This window comes from Balaenoptera ricei, chromosome 17, assembly GCF_028023285.1.
Source record: "Balaenoptera ricei isolate mBalRic1 chromosome 17, mBalRic1.hap2, whole genome shotgun sequence".
Taxonomy (NCBI): domain Eukaryota; kingdom Metazoa; phylum Chordata; class Mammalia; order Artiodactyla; family Balaenopteridae; genus Balaenoptera; species Balaenoptera ricei.
The window spans coordinates 19,895,888-19,920,873 of NC_082655.1; the positions used below are offsets into that span (position 1 = coordinate 19,895,888).

General features: G+C 38.5%; 1 protein-coding gene across 4 annotated transcripts in view; it reads right to left on the minus strand.

Annotated features, from left to right (window-relative positions):
- Positions 1 to 767: 767 nt before the first annotated feature.
- The window catches only part of COLEC10 (collectin subfamily member 10), a 164,240-nt gene continuing 140,021 nt past the window's right edge, over positions 768 to 24,986 (minus strand). For all 4 annotated transcript variants that reach the window (XM_059901185.1, XM_059901186.1, XM_059901184.1 and 1 more), the window contains 5 exons: positions 17,978 to 18,049; positions 16,513 to 16,584; positions 7,112 to 7,165; positions 5,403 to 5,498; positions 768 to 3,539 (listed from right to left, as the gene is read on the minus strand). In XM_059901185.1, the coding sequence (XP_059757168.1) occupies positions 3,148 to 3,539; positions 5,403 to 5,498; positions 7,112 to 7,165; positions 16,513 to 16,584; positions 17,978 to 17,990 (627 nt within the window). In that variant the 5' untranslated portion in view covers positions 17,991 to 18,049 and the 3' untranslated portion in view covers positions 768 to 3,147. The remainder of the gene's footprint in view (positions 3,540 to 5,402; positions 5,499 to 7,111; positions 7,166 to 16,512; positions 16,585 to 17,977; positions 18,050 to 24,986) is intronic.

Genomic DNA, 24,986 nt, shown 5'->3' on the forward strand with positions numbered 1-24,986 from the left:
TTTCTACAGTGTTTGGGCAATGACTCTGGACATAAGATATTTCTTCTTGTCTGGCTATAGAGTGTGTTGCTTTGAAAAGGCAGCATTGTGCAATTGTGAATAAATTTTTAATTTTCTTCCCCTGGAGCCTTTATGCCATCCTTGGGAAGTGCCCAGATATGTTCCTGAAAAGTTGAATATACATTGAACTTTTGAGAATGAAATTGATTTTAAATGCTAATTATTTAAGGGAATTATCTACTTTATTCTCTTATGGGGCAAATAATTACTTGCTCATTTTTATTTTTGGCAAATCTTAATTTTAATATATCTGCCTTGCTTTCCCTAAATCTGTAGTTATTTGCAAAACTGTAGTGACACTGTACTAAATCACCTCCTCAACATTAATGACATGTGTAGACATTCCTGAATTTAAAAAGAAACCAGTGAGTACCATATTTGTAAGGCAAGTTTCTGAATCCCCAGCATTTCTATTAATTAACCCTAATCTTTAACTTTGGAAAGTAATCAAGAGAGATTATTTGAGCCCCTGTTATCACAAGAGAATCGTGGATGAAATTCCATTCAATATAAGAGCAAAAAACATAGGCTGGAGAGAACACTGGATCGACAGTTTCAATCAGCAGAGTGAAATCCTGCTTTTCTTTCAAATGAGTTGATTTTGGTAAACTGCTTAGCTTCCTTGGACCTCAGTATTCTCATTGGAAAGATGGTAGTAAAAACGTCTGCCCTTCATACTTCACAGAGTTTACCAGGATCACATGGAAAATGTTATGTGAAGGCATTTATTCTGTAAAGCACAAAGTAAGTTTTATAGCAAATCTAATTAAGTGTGTGGTGCCTTCAAAATTTCTCCCAGGCCAGGTCTCAGGATGAATCCTATCTTTGAAACTCTGTCATCTTCTCTTGGAAGCACTGGCAGCAACGATGAGTCATTGAGAGAAATGTTGCTATTATTATAATAATCATAATAGAAATTAGAATAGCATGGACAGTACACACAATTAATATTCATTCTTGGGGGGCTTAGAACAAATCAGAATATGGATCCCGGTGTGAGCTGCCCATAGGCAATGTTTACTGTCTGTTCCCTCTCTCCTCTTTTCTAATCCCTTTCTTTTCCTCTAGGTGCTTCTAGATTCTTGTTCCTCAAGCTCTTGGCTGGCATTCTACCCCAGGATACTGGATTTGATATGGTGTCCTGCTTTGTCATTTTGATTTAATTGCCCTGCGTTCAAAATATGCCACATTCTCAAAAGTCTGAATTAGTAACTAATCTATTAACCTGAGGAATGACAAACATTGACTGAAGTCCTGTTATGAGCTGAATTGAATGAGGCATAAATGGGAGATCTTGACTTTGATGTCACTGTGCCCTAATGACATCCTACACAGTTAGAACCTTCAGAACTTTTCCCCAGAGGTGAGAAGTGGAAAGGTCACAATTTTGGTTAGCAGACTGTTTTGTATAACTTAGAATGTGGATTAAGAATTGATTAGTTGCCAACATTTAAAAATATAAAGGTATCTTATAAAGTTCCAGCTTTCTGACTTCTCTTAAATATCAGAACATGTAGCAACATTGGGTCCTCCATGGCAAAAACAGCAGTGACTGAGAAGCAGCTGGTTCCTTTGGGAGGGCAAGCTGTGTTCAGTGTCCCAGGATCCCCACCTGCTCCATTTCATTTATTTATGTCATCTGTATGGCCTCTGTAGAACCTGAGTTTGTGACCCTCAATAAACTCACAGAAATAACCTAATTAAGTCCTATCTCATAACCGGTTAGTCATGGTTGAAATCATAGACAGGTGGTTTAAGGTGAACATATGTTGTTGATCTGTTTCTCTTACTTCATTAACTGTTTTGCCAGCATTTTAAACGTCTAATTATATGTCACAAACTATAACTGGAGCAGCAGTTTATAAGGGGATAATCTAGGGTTTTGTTGAATTTTTATTTTTAAATTTCAATTTAGAGCTGCTTTGAGGTTTGATCTGCAGTTCAAAGTAGAATTTTACCAGCTTAGTAAATGTGAGTCTCAGGCATGTTCCAAACTCCACACTTGACACATTCTTGCGATGTCATAGTACTTGAAAGCATCACTGATGTGAGATTTTTACAACATACAGTTACAGAGAATAAAGGGCCTCCCACAAAATGTCACCGTGCATGATATATTAGAGGCAGAGAAGGGTCTTAGAGACTTGGTGTTGGTAGCACCCTGAAGCTTCTAGAGTTTTCTGAAGGCTTCACAAACCCTTTCCTTCATTCTCCATGCCCAAGGGGAGAAAAGTTGCTATGGATAAACTTAAGATGAGGAAAAATGGAGCCATATTAATAGAAGGGGACAATTTAACAGGAGGATTATAAATGATATTGTGTGGGAGCTAACCTTTTCTTTTTTTCTTTTCAATTTCTAGAGTTCCCTTTTCCTCAGATCAGAGGGTTAATATCTGGAGGCCTGGAATTAACCTGTGGGCCTACAGAAAGGGGGCCAAGGCTTGGTATACTTCAGTGAAGGCTGTCAACCAGAAGAACAAAAGTTATCTGTATGATTCCATATGGTCTGGAACAGGGCACTAGGCTAGAAGTTCCTCATATAGAGGCTTAGAGTTGAAGTATTTCTGAGTCTATGCAAAGAAGAGGACCTTGCATGTGTGGCTATGGCCATGGTGGATTGGGTCAAAGAATTGGGGATTTTGGGTTCAAAGACAGATAATACCTTGACATTCCTAAGAGAAGAGCCTCTCATATGCCTGGCTTGGAGCCTAATCATCCCCAGCCAACTATCCAATTATCCACTGGGCTAGACAGACAGTGGTTTATGGCTCTAGGGAGAGGTGGCAGAGCAAATGCCAAGAGAGACTTTCATTTGAGACACAGACAACCACCTCCTGCACAGCTAGTAATTCAAACTCTCTCTTGGGACCCATAACCTGGTGAGCTTATGGCTCAATACCATACCGTGTATGAAAATGTTCAAAATCGTCATGGACGAGCATGGCGATGGAGATTGCAAACCTCAGTCTAGCATTTCTCACTTGCCTTGAGTCAGAATGAATTTAGTGTAATTAGCCAGAAAAAGGTGGATAAAAATAACTGCCATGGTAGTCACAGGGAAATGACAACTGTGCAGCAAGGGGGAAGTTACTTTTTCTTCTTGACAAACTCACAGACAAAGTACATGGTAAGATGGCACTCTGTGTCATTCCACCGGCCTGAACTCAGCATTTCCACGCAGTCCTCGTGGCCGTAGGGGTCGCTGGGCTCACCCTCCTTCCAGTTGCTGTAGTTCTGCAGTGGAGTGTTGTCGGTGAACACATACTGGCCCTCTCTCTCGAGGTCATTCACCCCGATGAACACCCGGAAGAAGCCACTCTTGGAGACGTAGTCTGCCAGGAGCGTGTTGGCAGCTTCGTCCTTCGGCATGGCTAGCATTCCACCCCGGATCCGGCAGTGGGTCAGGGATTCCCTGTAGTTCTTTTCCTCCTGAACGATGTAGTAGAATTTCTCTTCGGTTTCCCGAATCCTTGCTATGACTTTGCAGCAAGGAAAAGAAGAATGTGATTATATATGTCAAAAAGAGAAATGCTAAGTATAAAATATTGCTAATTGAAATTCATTTATTCAACGTTTAAAATTCTTTTCCAAGACCCTATCATGAGGTGGGCACTGGTTCAGTATTTTCTCCACCTTTCTAGTTGTTGGACGGAGAACAAACGCCTGTCATTGGTCCTCCCTTGTCTTTTTCTCCTTCAGTTCCCTCACAATGTGAAGCAGAGAGCTATTTTGACAAAGATGTGTTATATGAACTGTCACTCAGCTCATCTCAGACAATTTTTCCCCTCCTAGTTTATGCTTTTGCCACACTTACAGTTCCATGAGCATGACCTTCTCTCTTCCACTTCCGTGCCTTTCATGCCTGGAAGGTCTTCTTACTGCTTTATCCGGCAAATTCCTACCTGTCCTTTAGATCTTAGTGGAAGCGTTCTCTCCTATGAGAGCCTTTTCAATGCTCCTGGACAGACATGAGCACTCTTGTGCGTTCTCCCCTGTGTTTCCATTGTCCCTTTCACTTCACAGCACCTGACACATTCTAGTCTAATTGTTTGTGTGTCTCTTCTACTGAACTGTGGGCATCCTGAGGCCAGTGACCATGTCTTTGCGACTCTGTAGCCTCAGTGCCTGGAACAGTGTTAGGGGGTGGTAAAGGCTTATTGGACTGATATGGAAATAATACAGAAGTTTGTCCCTATGGGCCAGATTCCTAGATTGTGAACATATACATCAACTGAGATGGTCTATACTTCACTCCAGGTACATGAAGTAGACTGAGCTTCTGAGTAGGATTCAGGACAGAATTGGGGACTCAGAATCATCCCGGGCTCATAATATGCTATGTACGTTTTGGCCTATGGGGGCATCTACATACATCTTTTTAGGGTCTATAAGTTAAAATTTACAAATCAATCTATGAGCACTCAAATGTTAAGGACTATTGTGCTATGTTGAACCTCTGGGGTCTGGTTTATTCATTAAGGGCCAAGTCATGTCAGATGCAGCATCTCCTGTATAGGTTATAACCAGAGTTATAACTGAAGGTTAGTTCATATCAAGCATTTCCTATGCCTTTAGTATTACAAGATGAGAATGGACACAAGATGGCATCTGTGTGCCTCCAGTATTGTACAATAAATATGGCTGGATTATAATAAATTAAAGTACAACAAAGTGAAACCAACTGTAACAGTAACTAAAACAGTTACCTCATTCATACTGTCTCAGGAGAGGGCACATAAGCCCCACTTTAAGGGCTTTATTGCGAACTTTAATAGGGAAATACAAGGGAAAACAAAAATGACTAATATGGAAAACTGCACAATTTAGAGAAATGCATAATGTTCTTATTGATTTGCACTGAGGGTAGAGGAGTCATGAAATCTGTGTTCAGATCCGTGCTCCACTGTTCATTAGCTTGTATCTATGGGTAAGGTAATCTCTCTAAGCTTCGGTCTAATCATAAAAATTATTATTATTCCAAGTACTCAAGAAAGTAGCTGTTGTTTTTATTATTACTTTTATCTTCTGAGATGCTGGCTGTTTGAAACCTGGGCCCTTTTTTTCTTAAGGCCCAGCTAGCCAAACTCTGCCTTTTCTTCATTCCTCTCTCTCACTAAAGCACCCTTTTCTACCCATAGGAACGCACATATGTATGTCCACAGGAAGTGGACCTGAAATGTCCTAGAGTGAGTGGATAATTAGGATTTTGAGAGACCTTTAAACTGGTGACACTATCTCAGTAGGCCTTTGCCCAAAGTTATTTCCTGCTAGGGAGTTGGAATTGCAGTGTTGAAAGAGATAAATCCATGGATAAATAGTACAAAGCAATAGAAGAGACTCACCATTCTTGACAAACTTCATCGATGTCTTGAGGCGAGCCACACTGATATCCAGTTGTCCAACAACTTTTCGGTATCTTCCGCAATCACAGACAGTCCCTTTTAAATGACAAAGCTGTGAATTCATGTTGAAGCACAAGCAGACTGGTTGAAAAGAGCAATTGCTCTCTTCCCAATATTTACTGTCTTCTTCTAGTCTGGCTACGTCTCTCTGTGAACGGCTATGCTTTCGTCTTTTATTTAAGACAGGGTTTCCAATATACCTTGTCTTTAGGAATTCAGAAAATATCTTTTGAAATATTTTAAATTAGTTAAAACACAGTTCTAAACCAGATTTTTTAAAAGAACAGTAAATATGACTAACCACTGTACACATATTGTGGACCATTTGGCATTTTTTTGAACACAGAACATGCCAGTCTCAGAATAAAATCTTTACAGCTTTTAAAAAACATATTTCTAGCCAGTCTTCTCTTCTGTTACTGCATTGTTCACTGGCTCTCACAACTCTCCCAAGACAGGAGAAAACTTTCACGATGAAATAAATGTTAATTCTGATTATCCATTTGGAGTATAGCTTAATATTTCAAGGACTAAGTTTAAATCTTGTGAATAGATCTATGTTACAATTTCAAGAGTCAGTTGTCCCATTTGTGGATAAACTATGATTTTAACTTCTGCCATTAATTCCCCTTTGCTCATTTACCTTTTCAATTACCTACTGGTAATGTGGCAGAGAAAGAATTGTAAGGAAAATGACGTAAAATTCAAATGATTCCCAGATAACCAACAAGGGCCTGCTGTATAGCACAGGGAACTCTGCTCAATATTATGTAACAACCTAAATGGGAAAAGAATGTGAAAAAGAATAGACACGTGTATATGTATAACTGAATCACTTTGCTGCACACCTGAAACTAACACATTGTTAAGCAACTATACTCCAATATAAAATAAAAAGTTAAAAAAAAATTCAAATGATTCCCTTTTCCTATTTAATGGCTGCTTCATGTCAACATTTCCATTTGCTTTGTTTCTTTGGTTGTTGAAAAGCAAATTGAATTCTATTAGCCAAAGGAAAAAAAATATATCTGTGGCTTTATTTATCCACATTCACAGTTAAATATAAGGAAGTTAAAACAGCTCTTAGAATTAGTCTGCACTACACCTTTATGGATAGAAATAATTGAAGCTCACCAAGAACAAGCTACTTTTTTCCTTGCATCAAGCGCTGGAAATCGACCTCTCTTTCAGTATCAGGGAGAAGCTCCCGGCCATTGAGGCATGTTCTGTAACCACAGGGCCTCAATGGATCAGGGCAGTTTGCTGCTGGCAAACCGCTTGGCCAGTATTTGGCTGAGATGCTGGTGGAATGTAAGACGTGCTGGTCCAATTGTTGTGGCCCTCATGGATTTTCCTCCTGGTCTCGGAGAATGAGGGCTGCTTCCTGATGTGCTGGGTTTGCTGCCTCATGGTAAGCACAGTGGGGTGGGGGTGGTGGTGGAATGCACCATCCTCCCCTTCCCCAGAGGCTTGGAAAGTCACCAGCAGATAGAGAGGAAATTTTCATTCTTCCCTTTCTTCTGGCCCAAGGAAAATGAGGTTAATCCCACTGAAAAGACTATTGTTTTTCTACAAACTATATTCATTTTTAAGATGAATAGATTTGGAATGATGCTAAAAATTAAGAAGAAAAACTGAGTATATTATACCTGCTTTGCCTTTTCCTCCACGTATCCCAGGCAAACCCTTTTCCCCTTTGTCACCTGAAGAAAAACCATAGCCATGAAAAGAACAACTACATAAAATAGTGTTATTGATGAATAGAATGCATAAAATATAATGAAATTGAATTATTTCAGGCACACAATATCTTATACACTTAAAATAACAGGAAAGAGGTTTTAAAATTCATTGCAATGTCTCCGACAAATATTCCTTGGTTTTATAAAAATAATTTGATTTTGAGTTGGCTGTACAGGTACAACAAATCAAACAAGTCATAATTTAATTAGATGGAATGCAGAATTCCAGTTGGATGTATAAACGTTTAAGTTTGTGTCACTGATCTTACTAACATGTTTTTATAATGTGGCCTTCTGGGCAAAGCTAAGACAATATTCTGCATGTTTTTAATTTAAAAAGTGCCATTGTTTTACATATCTGGATCAACTGATTAGCACTACACAGTGTCTGTGTATTTATTATGCCCCCAAGTTCTTCCATGTGGCTTTGCCCTTGGATTTTCAAAAACATGTATCGTGCTTTTTCAATTTAATTCAACAAATATTTACTATTTACTTACTCTATGCAAGACAAAAGACTTGATTGGTACTTGAAAGGGTATAAAGAGAGACAAGATTAAACATCTGGCTTGAAAGAGTTTATGCTTTTTGGAAGAGATGTGATGTATGCAAATATCTATAGTATAAAGTTGTGTCAAAAATATTATACTGACATATCAACCTTGATAATTTTCCTCTCTGCTCTTTTTTGTATTTGACCCTTTTCTTATTCAGTCAGAGACATCCACAAAACAGTTCTCAGAGAATCAGAATTATTAAAGCAGAGAGAAAAAAAATGTTGATTTTTTTTTTTTCAACTTCAAAATAAGCTCTTGAAGCCCACATCAGGCACAATAATTGAAAGCAAAAGCTTTTGATTTATAAGAGGAAATGTTTGCCGGAAGTTTTGGGGACTCAAAAGAGAAGACCCTGATAGAAGTAAAATAGAGTTTATGCTTCATCGGTGATCTGGAAAAAGAATAAGAAAGAATTCAGGGGGATGAATACAGGATGAAGGTCACCCAGGCTAGAGAAGAGTATGAGGCTTACTCGTGTAGGATAATGACGTGGCCAGGAATTGGGTATATGACCGAGGCTGCAATGTAAGGGGCAATGGAGTCAGCATTGAGGTTCTGCCTAACGCCTTCCTTTCCCAGCAAAAGGGAAAAACTGGGAGCCACTCTAAAACCCAAAGGGTTCCCCATGTTGCCTGCTCACTAGCTATTCTTTCATCACTGTCTGCTGACTGCTTTTCATTGAGTCCCGTACATATTGGCCACTGATCATGCAGAAAGGTATGCCTGCCAGGGCCCCCAGGACTTGCTGAGCTTTTCCAAATTGACCCATGTGGACACTTTTCTTTACAGTGATGCCAGACATCCATGAGCTCCCCAGACCAAAGGAGGGGAGTCCTTGAAACCCCAAATGTAGTTTAAGGATGCTGGGGAATGCCTCAGAACTTGTACTTGGATGAAATGAGACAATGGTGAAATCTATGACAACAGAACGTGATAAATATTATAAGAAAGACCATGAACAGAGATAACATACTCTGTCCAATGCAGAAGGGAGTTGGAAGAGGTAGTGCCCCAGCTGGAAGAATGAAGGAAGGCTCTCCTGAGGAGATGGCATTGGAGCTTCAGCAGGTGAAGGTGAAAGCAACATAGGAAGCAATGTACAGCAGAGGTACAGTTGGGAAAGAAGCATAAAACTATGCCAAGCACCCTGATGAGGAAGATTGATCTGGACGCACCTAAGCTGTGTCCTGCAAACTCCTCATTTCCCTTATATGTAAATTGGAAAAGATAAGACTAGATTTTGAGAGTATGTTAATGGAAGAAAAGGAATATATATTTGCTGAGTGCCAATCATTTGTCAAGTACTGTTTAGATACTTTATAGGTATTATCATATTAAATCCAATGAGCTAGGTACTATCATTGTCTTTATTCTACAACTGAAGATATTGAAGATCAGAGAGGCAAAATAAATTGCTCAAGGACATCCAGCAATTCAATAGCAGTGCTGGTATTGAAACCCAACCACTTCTGACTCCCCAATTCATGGTGTTTTTCAAATAACTTAACCAATGACTTAATGAAGGGAAGCAAAGACTTCAAAAAATGTTATAAAAAGTTGAAAGGAATATCAGTCCTATCATCACCAAAAGCAATATGGACTTGAAAGTTCATATGAATATGGCTTAATATTTTAATTAAAAATAGTTTATTTTCTTTATATGTGAATCGTTTCAATTCAACATAGGTTGAAAATTGACTCTAGTTCTGCTATGATCCTGGTTCTGGTCTAAGGCCAATAATGAACATTTAAAAAAAAGCATACATAGAGTATTTGCTTTAGAAAATGATAGGTTTTGGGGGACTTCCCTGGCGGTCCAGTGGCTGGGACTCTTTCACTGCCGAGGGTGCTGGTTCAATCCCTTGTCAGGGAACGAAGATCCTGCAAGCCACACAGCACAGCCAAAAAAATAGGTTTTTAAGGAAAACAAAGTGCACATAAGAGACCAAGGAGATGAGACATTAGCACCATTGTCTACAAACAGAATGAAATAAAGGAAATGCCTGGTAGTTTTTCAGAGAAGGTAAAGACGGCTGTAGATCAGAGCAGGGAAAGATTCATTGAAGCAGTAGCCTTTAACTGGATCTTAATGTGGGAAATAGATACTTGAATTGATACATGGATTTTTTTTTTTTCTGAGAAGATGTAAGCACTGTGACTACTTTCCAGTATTTTGACATGAATTCCTTTCCTTTTTTTTTAAACAGATGGGAAAGTCAAAGCAGTGTGGTGGAATGAAAAACCATGGAAGTCTGAAAAACCAGGGCTTGAATACTGACTATGCCATTTAATAGCTAAACATGGACAGGTTACTTAATTCCTTTAAGCCTCCATTTCTTTCATTTTTAAAGTGGAATAGTGGTACCTTAAGTCATAAGATCATTAAGAAGGATAAATTAGATAATGTTATCATGGGATTAGGTCTGTGCTTGACTCCCAGAGGATGTTCAACCAGTGCTAGCTTCTGCCCCCTAAATCAGAGTTGTGGTAAAGGAAAGCATGCCAAGTACTTAGCCAATTCATGGTGAATGTGAGCTCATAGTGTCTACTTCCCCAAAACGAAATCTGGTTTAAAGCATACACAAAAACTTATTTTTGACCCATAAGTGAGAACACCTCTGTGTTAACTGTCTTAATGTTGAAGAATTAGAGGTTGCATTTAAACAAACAAGCACCATAATACTTTCACTGTAAAAAGGATTATTAACCTTAAGTAAAAGCATCTGTCATGAGATTGAATTTACCTCTACTAAATCATCCTTTCCTATTCCTGAAATGAAATATTGACATCCAGAAAGCTACCTTATCCATTCAAGTGACAACATTAAGTTCAGCCCAGAAAGCTGAGATTAATCTGAGTCAGTGAAAAATTTAGAAGGACCAATGACAAAATGAGAACAATAAATTTCAAAGTTCAGATTAAAAATGAAATTAATCCAGGTGAGCCAGAGCACTGAACCTCCATTTTTTTTTTTTTTTTTTTTGAAATTCCAGGACATGACATAGCTCTGGAGGAGAAAAAAATCTTAACCAATGGTGAAAACTGATGTTAAGGGAAAGTGGTACTTAGAAATAAAGAGTAGAAAAGAAGGTCACATCATAGGAAATAATGTATATCATTTAATTTTTCATCCTTAAGGCAACAAACATTTAGAAAGTTTCTACTGTATAGTAGACATTAGAATAAAATGATTAAAAAGCAGCATCCTCACATACACCTTATAATTATTTAAACAAAGAGATCTGATATAGCTTTCGTTCATTTGTTTCCTCCAGAAATCCACAGTGTATTGGATGAAACAGACAACTTAATAAGCCATAACGATAATAAAGTGGTGGAGGTGTGCTCTAGGTGTATAGGCAACTGAGTTTGAATAAGGAATTGCCTGAAGAAGATAAGGTTAGTTAACCCTATCCGTTCCAGACTGTTACTTCTCCAATTTTTGGAAGTTCATCCATTTTAAGGCTCAGAAAATCATACGAAAACTTTTGATCCTACCCTTTGACTCTGTCGTCTACCACCTTTCCTTCCAAAGTTACCTAGTCTTATTCTATGAAAGGATTAAGACTAGGCTCAAGATCATGAACTTCAACCCTCCTGGTTGGAGTCTCATCTAGATTTGGCACATCTAAATCTAGGAATGTGCAGCATCTAGAATAATTAATGAAGGTCTTGAATTCCGGACGTGTTCGTGGCAATGACTTAGCCTCCCACTCTACCTCTGCTCATCTCTAGGGCAATACTTGAGATCTTAACCTTATATAACATGGTCGCATCTCAGAAATCTTGAAGTCCAACATCCCACACTCTGGCTACACCTTTCCCTCCCTTTAACCATTTGTTAAATGAAGCTGATAGAGCCAGAAGCAGAATCATGATGTATTTTTATCTGAAGCTTATACAATTTGAGGAGACTTCTTTAAAAAGAAAATACTAAATTACAAATGATGAAGTACTTATAAAAATGAATCCTTATTATAAGAAAACTAAGTCACTAAATTTTAAAAGTAGCCAATTACCACATTACAAAATTCACTAAAAACCATAAAATTTTAATAAAAGAATCTTGTACCTTTATAATTCATTTTTTTCATATATTATGTGCTGCATATGTTTGGCTGCATTCATATACATCCATTGACCTATCATATACATCCATTGACCTATTGATAGCTGCATCATTTCCCATTTCAAAAAAAATATCATCTTTGCATAATTCAAGTTTGGGGTCTGTTTCTGTATGCTGTATTCATATCCATTGGTCTATTTGTCTCTGCACTAAATCAATACTATCTTAATTGTTTAACTTTATAATAAATATTTAAATTCAGTAATTTATGTCTTTCACTTTTGTTTTTATTTTTCAAGATTGTCTTTGGGTATTCATGGTCCTTTTCATTTCCATATAAATTTTGAATTGGCTTATCTTATTCCAAGAGAACTACTTCTGGGATGTGAATTGAAAGAGCACTGAATCTATTGATCAATTTGAGGATCATCTTAATAATATTGATCATCTCAACAATACTGAGTCATCCAATCTATGAATGTAGCTTTACCTCCATCTCCTTAGATATTCTTTAATTTCTCTCATTATCAACATGTGGTGTTTGTTGTAGAGAGCTTATGCATCTTTTGTTGGATTTATTCCTAGATATTTGACCATTTTGATGCTATAATAAATGGAATCTTTTTAATTTCAGTTTTTAAAATTGTTTCTAGTATTTAGAAACAAAATTGATTTTTATAAGTTAAAAGTCTAAGTCTAAAAAACTTAACACAAATAGCTAATCTGTAGATTCTTTTGTATTTTCTGGGTACGTTATCATGTCATCAGGAAATAATCACCCTCTTCTTCATTTCCAATTATTATGATTCTTATTGCTTGTTCTTGCATTTTTGCTCTGGCTGGCACCTCTTCTATAATATAATGTTTTTTTCTTTTTTAACATCTTTATTGGAGTATAATTGCTGATTAGACTTGGTGATGAAGGCTATGCTCATCTCATTTCCAATATCAGGAGAGACGTGTTCAATCAGGAGAGACGTGTTCAGTAGATGTCCTCTATTTCTAGTTTGCTACATTTTTTAAACATGAATGGGCATATGTTTAATCAAATGTTTTTTTCAGAATTCCTGGAATTCTAACTGGAAACTTTTGTTTTTGAAATGAGAAGAAGAGTGGCATTTCCTGGGCTACTCACCTCTGGCAGGCCTTGAATTCCCAATGCAGTTTGAGTTGCTTTCTGCTCAAGCCTCTTAGTCTCTTAATGCTGCCTCAAGTATGAATTGGTAAATGTGGAAAATCAGCACAGGATGTAGAGCTTACCTTAGCGTGGCTCCCCTAAAGTCTTTTTCAATCTGGTTGCCCTCTCATGCCTTCAGATGTGGTTTTATTTATTTTTTGACTCAACTAGTCATTCTTAGCAGAAGGATTAATGCAGGTGAATCTCTCATGGCCCATAGCAGAAATCTGAATTTAATTTTAATTATTAATAACGTAAGAAGTTACTTTCACCTTCACAACTTGTTATTGATGGTGTATGTAAATTAAGAATATTGTCAACTTTGAGAATACCTCTGTAAAGTTTTGTTCATATCTGAGCTGTTAGATTTGAAAATTTTTTCCACAGATTAACTCTGGCCTGGTACATTTCAAGCCTTGTTTCTTTTGCACAATCGACACATTTCTTGGGCTGAATGCCCCGGACACATTCTTATAATGATCTGACTTCCGCCCCTGCACTTTTTCATTATGACTTTGGATAGATCTGCACAGTCGGTGGTAGGAGTATTCTTGGAAGTTATTCCTACTTTGGAACTGTTAGCAAGAACTTAACTGTACATGGAAGTAACTGAAAACTACACAGATATATCTCATTAAGTCCAAACAAAATATTTCCCCCACTCAAGTTCTTCTTAGCTAGCTCCCAAAATACTTGTATACACTCCACAAACTGATACAAGGAGAAGTATGTTGGAGGGAAGTTGGAGCAGGAGACAGTGCTCTCTCTCTCTCTCTCTCTTTTTTTAAGGCTGTTATTGTCTTTATTTTGTCCGTGAGGGAACTGAAGCACAGATAAGTAAGAAATGTATACAAGGTCACATGGCAAGAAAGACACTGAGTCAGGATTGAAACCCAATCATTCTGATTTCAAACCTCAAGAGTTCAAATATTCTGCTGTATGGCAGCCCAAATAATCCATGATGGAAGATGTTCACACCTTAACAGATGTTCAAACTCAGGTTGAGAGCACAAAGGAAGGGCTCAGGAAAAGCTTTATAAAGGAGTCTATTTTTCATGGTCTTGAAGAATAAGTGGCATTTTGACACACAGTGATGGACTAAGAGGTGTGTAGGGGTAGGAAACTGTCTGAGCAAAGGCAGAGGGCAGAAGAAGGCACCTTGGCATGCTTGGGAAACAGCAAAAGGAGACAGTACCCTTAATCCATGCATTCCAATGGGGACAGTACCACCTCATGGATGCAAAAGTCAGTGCAGGGGGGCTGAAAAAAATCTTACTCTTTTTTAATATATAAAGTATAAATATACACAAACTACATAACATATAGTCCATGGATGGTGTTAAAATTTCACGGAGGGGTGGGCAAGAAGGAAAAATATGTCTAAACATCTCATTAAGGGGGCGATACATCTCAAAAGGCTTGTTGGCAAGGCATTGATTTTTTAAAATGTTGAGAGGCACCATTTTGATGAGTTAAGGTTACTTTACAAATTTCACCAAGACTTGTGGCCACGTGAACCCATCGCTGAGGCTCCTCTTGGCGGCTGGGGAAAAACCCAAACAAGTGCGGGGCTCTGAAGCCAAAACTTCATCAGCTTCTTGGTAAAACCACCACAGGTGCATCCTACAGCAGGACCATGAACTATGATAAGTCCGCGTAGCTCTTCTTCAGCTACGAGGATTTCAACTTCAAGTGAATATACACTCTACGGTGGATATAAGCCACTGGATCAAAAGTAACCATAGTAAGTTCTTTCCAGTGGTACTGCCTTCTGTTTCTGCCCTCAAATGCAGGTCGAAGGAAGTTTTTCCAAGGAATGAGTTGGAGGGTGTTCCAAGCCACAGAATGAGAGGGGAGGGGCCACAGCTGGAGAGCACACCTCTGGCCACTGCTGGTTTAATTATGCAGCTGCTCAAGCACGTATGGAAGGCTGCAGGGGACATCAAGGCTGAAGAATTCTATTACCCATAGCACTGAGTTTCCCCACTCTGCACCTTTGCACAAGTATCTCTTGCATCTTCCTCAAATGCTTTATCCCCATTTCTGTAAACATGTTACTATTCTTCAAGACCTCGGTCAGTTCTTCTTCATACCAATCTGGCTTTACTCTCTGACATGGTTCCTATAGTAGTCCTGTAGTTATTCAGCATTATACAGTTGACCCTTGAACAACACGGGTTTGAACTGTGCGGGTTCACTTATGTGCAAAATTTTAATATAAATATATTGGGGAAGTTTTGGGAGATTTGCAACAATTTGAAAAAATTCACAGATAAACCATGTAGCCTAGAAATACTGAAAAAAATTAAGAAAAAGTTAGGTATGTCATGTATGTATAAAATATATGTAGATACCAGTCTATTTTATCATTTATACCATAAAATATACACAAATTGATTATAAAAAGTTAAAATTTATCAAAACTTACAGACATGACTATAGATCATACATGGTGCCATTCCCAGTTGCGAGAAATGTAAGCAAATGTAAAGCTGTAGTATTAAATCATAACTGCATAAAATTAACTGGAGTAAATACTGTACTTAGGTCATAATTTCGTAGCCACCTTCCACTACTACTGTGATGAGCTCCAGTGTAGCAAGTATCTGCTTAAAATGCCCCTGTGATGCAAATCATCCCCCCTTGAGCCCGTTCTCCTATGCTCAAATAAATTGTGTATCCAGGTAAAAGGAGATCGCTTTGTAACTTCAAACCAACAGAACGATGTCTGTACGAGTTGCTGAATATCAGAAGCAATAAGGGAGGGTGGGATGGAGGCTCAAGAGGGAGGAGATATGGGGACATGTGTATGCATATGGCTGATTCACTTTGGTGTACAACAGAAACTAACACAGTATTGTGAAGCAATTATACTCCAGTAAAGATCTATTAAAAAAAAAAAAAGAACCTGCTACCATTGTGGTGTTTTAGGAGAAGAAGATGGGATAGGGTGCTTAGATAATAAAGGGGAGGCTACCTCTGTTTTATAATATTGAAGCAGGAACGTGCAGGGTCAGGATATGACTAAAAACAAAAGGATGTATATACACACACCTCAAATTCCTATCCTGTTAATAGATCTCAGACACAGACTTATTATTATTCCACTCACATTAAAAAGGAATATTATACTATCCTCAGCTACATTGAGTTTTATGAATAATTGTTTTCTACAACGGAGTGTGCTTCATGGTCATGACACCCATTTTAATTGCATAAAGGATTGTAACCAGTAGACCCCAGGAGAGCGTTCTGGGTAGAGACTAACTGAACTTTATGTTTGAATCTGTCCCTGAATTTCAGCTGAATTTTGCTCAAGGCCTTTTTTAAAAGACACATTGCTTACGTATGGAAGAAACTCCCATGATAGGAGGAAAGAGAAAACTCGTGTTTTAAAAGAAAGGAAAGGGATCATTTTTCACGATACAGAACATTTCAACATATATTGAGGGTAGGTTCAATTGGCTTTAAATTGCTACTGGAGAATAGTAAAATATAGCTTACCCTTCTTGCCAATGGGCCCGGTCTTGCCAATATTGCCTTGGTCTCCTACATCACCCAGTTCTCCTTTAATTCCTGAAAAGCAAAGCATGTCATCTTTATATCCTAAGGTTTTATATTCCCTTTAATGATGTGCCTAGTATATCATATTCACTTGAAGGAAATACCAAAAAGTGCATTCTTCTATCTGTGGTATATAATATACATCCTGTGCTATATTAACTATTTTAATAGCATTATAATGTACATATTAAAATTAAAATGTGGGTGAGTGTGACAGTCCTGGGCCTGATGATATTAAAATGCAATATTTCTAAAGGACTACAGCAGAGGATGTTTAATCTAAAGGTCAGATAAGGAGCTGAGCAAAAAAATTCTTGCCGTTTATTCTAATTCTGTTCCTCCTGAGATCCAGTTTGGCTTCACTTTGGGATTCTATTTCCTCGCTACTTTAAAACAAATTGGACTATCTTAGCCATTTTTTTAAAGGGGAGGGAACATACAATCATAAAACCTAGTGATTAAAGGGACATCAGAGATTGTCCCACCAAGTTTTCATCCAAAAAAATATAATCAGGGGTTCCTGAGTTAAAATATAATCAGGGGTTAAAAATATATAATGAGGGGTTCCTACAAAATTGTTACTAATTTGCATTTTTAATCTATGATTACCTACAAAATATTTACCAGTTGTAAAGCTATCTAGTTGTGAGAATAATTTTGCGGTTCATTATACATATTTATAGAATAAGAAGAGTTTAAATCAGCCTTTCTCAAATTGAAGTCTCAAAATCCTATGAGTCTTTTCCTCTCTTTAACTTACTGAAGATTTTAAAATCAGGGGTCTAGGGCCACTACCTTGTTGCAGATGGCAAGGAATAGTTCTAGGGCTCGGAAGACACGCGCTTACACATCACAATCTAGAAGCTGTATTCTGGCGAGGCTGAGTCTTGGCTTGGGAGTAAAACCATTCCCTAATAGCCTTTGTGTTATATTCTCATTTTCTTTTCTCCTGTTCTTCCCATATACACCCCACCATTTGCCAAGAGATCTTGGAGAAAAGTGAGTAAATCAGCGGGTCAGACAGTTCTTTCTGCTGTTGCGCATCTTCTTCCTCACGCTCTAAGCCCACCAGCCAGCGGTGCTTAGCATGGCATCTGAGGGGGGACACAGCGATGAACATGGCTGTGTTTCTAAACCTCAGAGTTCCTTAGATATTCCCAGAGACTGCAATTCCCCAGGGCTCCCAGGGTGTTCCTCTCCCACCAGCCCTAAGGATGAAGCTTGAGAAATGTGTCCAAGTCTTGTCGACAGGCAATCTCATAGGAACTCTCTGGTGGCAAGTAAATTCATTTAGGAAACACATCTCATGAATCTTTGGAGCAGAGGGTGTTATGAAAGCTGCTAACTTCCAAGGCAAGTCCAGTAGAGAGAGAGAAAAGTGTCAAAGTCATATCATGTTACCTACCTTTCGGCCCCATGCGTCCCACTTTGCCATGCTTTCCCTCCTCTCCTGGATCTCCTTTTTCACCCTCATCTCCTTTTGAAATGGAAAATGAATGAGTGGAGCAGCTCAAATAGTAACATAAGCACAGACTCCCCAGGAAAAGCTGAACATGGTTAGAATCTATCCCTCGGCTCAGTGCTGGCCTTACAACTTCGATTTGATTATGTCTATAGGCCCACGTGAACGGGACACTCAGGGAAAGAGAAGAAACTCCCATTAACATTTTTCTTTCACTTCTCCCATGTTGTTGGAAGAGGTAATCAAGAGGATGTGACCACTGGTTGACCAGCAAGCTAGACCCTGGCAATCAGAGGTTCCTTACCCTCTCCCCTGTCCTTGGAATGTATGTTCCATCCAGCTCCCATAGCCCAAGCCATTTCAAGGATGCAGCCTTGAGGCCACCTGGACTGAATACATGCCTGAACCCAGTTAAAGCATCTATATAAACATTTAAGATTCTGGTGGGTGAGTGCAGAGATCGACTAGTCTTAAGGCCACTCAAGACAAGCCTTGTAACTTCCCTTGCTTATTAAACCTCTCACCTACCAATCTGGAGTGGCCTGCCTCTTTCTTCATCTCCCCTTGATCTCTGTGTATGGGGCCAGTTTCAGATTTCACCGAGGAAATTCCCAAAATTGCGAACCAACACACATCGAAATCTATATTTAAAGAATTCCCCTTATTGGCAAATCCCTGAGAAGTTTGTTTGGCCTGGCAAATCTTTATTCTTGCTGGAGAATCTGGCAAATTCTGGAAGCCTGTGCATGTATATATATCCATGTACATGAATATCTATGCACAATACGTATAAATATATAATACAAATCTATATTTATATATTATGTAAATATATATACATTGTATACATATATAATAGATAGATAGATATGTAAACATATATATAACTTTATAGCCCTCTGACTGCATGCTTGAGAACCCCCAAATCATAGGCATGGACCTGGAAGATAAGAGCAGAAGATTAGCTAGGAATGGGGAACAGCTGCAAAGCAGTTCTGTGTGAGCAGAGGCTATTCTAGTCATAGGTGGGTCTAGGTCTAGCAACTTGCCCAGTCAGGAAGAACTGAAGGAGTGGTTTGATGAAAGGTGTCCCGAACTGTGAATCAGGAATCCTGGATTTTAGTGCCATTTTAGTCACTGATGGGTTAATCAAATTTTCAAAAGTCAGTGACTGAGCTTATTGGCTTTGGAGTGAGGTAGATCTGGAGTTTCTCAGCTCTACCGTTCAGTATCTGGAGAAAGTTGGCTATGTCACCTCCCTTTATGAGCCTCATTCTCCTTTCCTCTAAACTGAGCTAATAACACCTACTAAAGAAGGCTCTTGATAAGTTTAAATAAGATATTATGTGTGAAAGACCTGGAACGTTGCTGTACACCTGAAACTTACACAACATTGTTAATCAACTATATTCCAATATAAAATAAAAGTTAACAAAAAAAGACCTGGAATATAAGTGCTTAGCAATGGTGGCTATCGTTGTTCTTTCCTTTATACTTCAGTTTCCTCATCCTTAGTGTAGAGATAATCCCCACCCTCCCTAACTCTCCCAGTTGTATTAGGATCAACAAGGTAAGCATGTGAAGGTGCTTTGAAAAGAAAGAGCCCAACAGACAATATTGTTAAGACGAGCTACCTGCCTCATCCCCACAGCAATCCCAGGACAGGAAGGTATCCTGGTCATCACCAGTGGAAAGTGGTAGATAACAGACTTCGTAAGACAAAAATGAAATTCCCGGGATTAGATTAGATTAGTTTGGGAGACAGAATGTTGTGATGTTCGTTCATTTATCCAGAAAAAGCATAACAAGTCATTCTCTACTTTTTTCTAAGAATGAATGTCAATATTTTATTTTTTGTATTTTTTAGAATGTTAATATTTTAAATGAAATAATATTTTAAATGGAGCAGTTAGATTTCCAGGTTGTGAGATTGGTCAGGCATTGGAACCCTTCACACATGAAACTCTAGTATCTCCTTCTGGGGAAGGATTTCAAAAAAGATGCACAGATGATTTGTGTGATCAAACCAGTGGGGTGAAGTGGATGAACTAGATGGTGTTTCTCTAGCTAAAGTTATTAGTGAATGTTTATCAAGTGAATGTTTATCAAGTGAATGTTATCATGTGTGCCAGCACTGTGCTAATGTGATCATCACAGCAATTCTAGGAGGTGGAAACAATTACTGCTCCACTTTCTGAATGGAAAAACTGAGACTCACCGAGGTTAAGTTGTTACCCTATTGTCATAGAGCTTGTGAGTGGTAGAACTAGGATTCAACAATATGTATGTCTCTGCCCCTCCAGATCCCTACTAGCAAGTAATTGTTCCTTCTAGTCTAGGATTCTGTGACTCTCAGCGGACTGTGGATTTTACAGAACTTGGCGCTGTGCCACATTTTTCAGGGAGAAAAGTGGAGATACAGAAAGTGCGTCTTGTTCTTTTTGAAATAAGATGGATAGTGGGGAAGATGAAACCAGCTCAATGTCTCAATGACTTAATTCATAGGGAATGTATCCTTGAGGTAATTTAGTATAAGTAAGACCTGGCTTTGCCACTCATGAGCTGAGGTACCTTGGGAGGTCCTTGACCTTGAGCCTTGTTTCATCCGTTTGTAGAATGGACAAAATAATACCTTTTTCAGAGAGTTTTAATAAAGGTAAAATTAGAAAAGTATTTTCCTTCAGGAAGTTCTCTCTGACACTCTCAGGCTGGGCTAAATTCTCCTTCTGATTATCTTCATTGTTTAAAGTACCGCCTTCTACTGAGTGAGTCTGTTTATCTCTGCTATCCCTTATACTCATCTGTGACCTGTGGGATAACCGGGGCATGAGTGTTTCTACCACCTCCAGAATTTAGCAAAGTGGCCCTGGAGCTTAATAAATATAGTTGAACCAGACATGTTTTATGAGCCATAAAACATTTTACAAATATAATGGTAATGTTTATTGAATATTAAGCACCAAAGGAGTTCCTCGTACTGGACATGCATCCTATCATTTGATCCCCACAAAAACCTTTAAGATGGACACTATTCTTAGCTCCATTTTATGAAAAAATGAGGTCAAAGAGAGGTTCAATCACTTCCCAATGTCACATAGCTCATAAGTAATAAAGCCAGAATTCAAACCAGGGAAAATGCCTTCAAAGCTTTTGTTCTGAACAAGGTGTATGGTTAGGAACACATTTCTGTTTTAACATTTCTGGGTTTGGGGATTGCTATTCTGCACAACGGGACCAAAGATGCGTGTCCTGCTTACCAAAAGGCAAAATCAAACGCAGACATGTACGTGGTTTGGTGAGTCATAAAACCACACTAATGTGAATTATTGGTGCCATTATTATGTCTTCTCTCCCCCTTCTTATGAGCTTTCCCATTCATTTTCAAGCAAGTATCTAACTGGAGGCAGCCAGGTGAGTGACTTAGTCATTTGCTGCTCCCTGTTGGTTCCTGATGGAGACCTGGGAGGGTGAAAACAGGATTATTATTCTTCTGACCAGTGTGCCTGAATCCCAGCCCGGTGGTGAGAGGGCTGCTGGCAGCGATGAAGTAAACAACGTGTACCCTTGCCTTCAGCTTGGGTCCCAGCTTCATTTGATCTTTGGGACTTGTTTTAATGAGAACAGAAGAGAGGCATAAAAGCAGGCTTTGGAAAGGATCTCCCACATGGCGCACAGTTGTCTGCTTTTACCCTCTTGGCAATATTTCATTGGATTAGTAGGGCAATTTAGACTTACTTTCCTTCTTTTAAAAATAGCCACTTACATTTTAAAATTAAATGAAAAGCTATAAACTGTGATGAACTAATTTCAGTTTTACAAAAATTATTGGTTTCAGCTCCTGCCAGGCCACCAGCTTGCTGTGATAATCCCTCCAGCAGAATTCCAGCAGAGCACACAGCTGACCAATTTTTCTTAGGTACAATTTTTTTCCCCCAAAAGCAAAAACTCTTTTAAAATGAAATTCTAGTTTGAAATGAAATAGCCGAACCTAGATCATTACCCCTGCTCAAAGGAAGTAATTATTAAAACTTAGTGAATTGGTTTTGGAAATGCTAAAGAAAATTCACTGGAAGCTGTACTTTTCCCACTGCCAGAATAATCTTATGGACTGGGGGCAAGTTGTTAACAGTCCTTCTCCTGGTCAGCCTTGGAATTGAGTGATACAGGTGTTATGGTGTGCTTTATCAATGAGGCCAGATTCCTACCTAAAATATATCCTCCCCAACCCTACTTATGCCCTTTTTCCATGTATGCTGATTGCATCTTCATTTTTGGAAATTTTCATAGTTGTATCAATTATCATCTGGACCTCTCATATATATGAGATACACTAGTAAGGTCACAAAGTGGACCACATCCCAGTACTTTTCCTTCCTCAATCACGACCTCATTATTCCACAGAAACATAAAAAAGAACAAAATAATGCTATTTGCAGCAAGATGGATGGACCTAGAAATTGTTATACTGACTGAAGTAAGTCAGACAAAGACAAATATCTTATGATATCGCTTATATGTGAAATCAAAAAGAAAATGGTACAAATGAACTTATTTACAAAACAGAAATAGAGTCACAGATGTAGAAAACAAACTTATGGTTACCGGGGGAGAAGAAGGGGAGGGATAAGTTGGGAGATGGGATTGACAGGTACACACTACTATATGTAAAATAGATAACTAATAAGGACCTACTGTAGAGCACAGGGAACTCTACTCAATACTCTGAAATGACCTATATGGGAAAAGAATCTTAAAAAAGAGTGGATATATATGTATATGTATAATTGATTCACTTTGCTGTACACCTGAAACTAACACAACATTGTAAATCAACTCTACTCCAATACAAATTTTCTTAAAAAAGGAAAAAGAAAACTTTTAGGCCTTCCTGGGACCTGCTATTGTTTGCCTTTCCTCTATTCACCCAGCTTACCAGTCCCTCTGTGCCTCGACCTACCTCCCCATACGTCCTGGATCCCTTCAACTCAGTCACATTCACAAGGCTTGCCCTAAGGAAAAAGGAGTGCACTGCACTGGAGAAAAGAGCTCTGGAAAAAGTCATTTCATTTCTCTGAGTCTCAGTTTCATCCGTAAAATGGAGGAAAAAATCCTTACGTCAAGGGATTGTCAGGGACTAAAGGAGACAATGCATGAGAGGTGTTCAGCACAGTGTCTGGTGCTTGGTAAACTCATCTATTCTTGTTTTAATGAGAACAGAATGGAGGTACAAAAATGATGATGATGATGACGATGAAAGGTAATCTCTTTTGAACCTATCTCAATCCTTATTTTAAAATCATTACTTACTTTTTTATTTGACTATGCATTTTTTTTACTCATTACTATGAAGATTTTCACGCAAAGATAGCTAAGTAAATATACACCCATTAAAGATACTGAGGTATCTTTAACAATTAACAAGTTGTCATTGCTTCATCTATGTATTTTTGCTGATTTTTTTTTGCTTGGTGCAATGAACAGAACAGGAGTTTTATAGTCTGTTATGGGCTGAATTGTATCTTCTCCCCCAAATCCATATGTTGAAGCCCTACCCCAGCACATCAGAATGGAACTATATTTGGAGATAAGGCTTTTAAAAAGGTGGTTAATTTAAATTGTGGCTTTTAGGGCAGTTCTAATCCAATCTGACTGGTGTTCTTATGTGAAGAGGAAATTTGGACACGCAAAGGAACATGAGGGATGCGTGCACACATCTCTGAAAAGGCCATGTAAGGACACAGTGAGAAGACAGCCAACTGCAAGCCAAGGAGAGAGGTCTTGGCTAACAGAGACCAAATCTGCCAACTCTTTGACCTTGGACTTCCAGTCTCTAGAACTGTAAGACAATAAACTTCTGTTGTTTAAGCCCCCCAGTTTGTGATATTTTGTTATGGCAGCCCTAGCAAACGGAATCATAATCACAGAGATCTAGGTGCAAATTCTAAATCTCCACTTAACAGCTCTCTAATCTTATACTAAATAATTATCCCCTCTGCTTCAATTTTCTGGAAAATTAAGATAGTTACACGTGTCTCATGGAGTTACTGTAATATTACATAATACTATGGATGGCAAAATTCATAGAGGAGTCCCTTGCACTGAGGGGGACTCATTAATCCACAAAATCTGTAACTTTCACCTACCTGGGAGCTTCTACCTGTGCTTCTGGTAACGGCCCCACAACTTGCCATAGGAAACAATACTAGCTTATTCTCAATCCATGTAGTTTGAACCTTCTCCACAGTAACTGGTTCAGCAATGGACATGTGGCCCAATGAGAGCCAACAAATTTCAATTGGTAGATAAGTCTCCTCAATCACTCAGACAGTTATGAATTTCAAGACAGAGACTTGCTCTTTCTGCAGGGGTTGCAGAGAGGATAGACTATTACTGAAGTATCTGAATCTATTTTAGCACCACAAAATAAGAACCTTCTTTAAAATGAAGTCATTATAGGGGAAAAGAGAACCAAGGTGTGTTTGATTCTGATCACATCACTTGAGCCTGGATATAGCTCTGCCTGAAACCCTTCCTGTTACATGAGTCTATAAATTCCTCTTCTCTCTTTTGTTTGTATGATTTGGCTTTGTTTCACTTGCAAACACAAGTTTCCTTACTATTATAACTACTAGGCACTGATCAGGATCTTCTTATGAGGAGATCAAAACTTCAGGAGAGAATGCGCGAGTAAACATAATTACTGTGATAGATGCTGGAAAAGTAGCAGTTATGGAAACATAAAGGAGAAAACATCTAACTCTGCCTGCTCACACCTAAAACTCTCCCGTATTCTTTCACCAGAAGAAGTAAACGAGATCCCTATCCTTGGGCTCCACCAGAATAAACTATATCTCAAGGTAAGTGCAGAAGAAAATAACCTAAAATACAAATTTGTCAATATATTAGGGCAGGCTGATACTAAAACGTTCTCATCAATAAAATTCATGTGGAT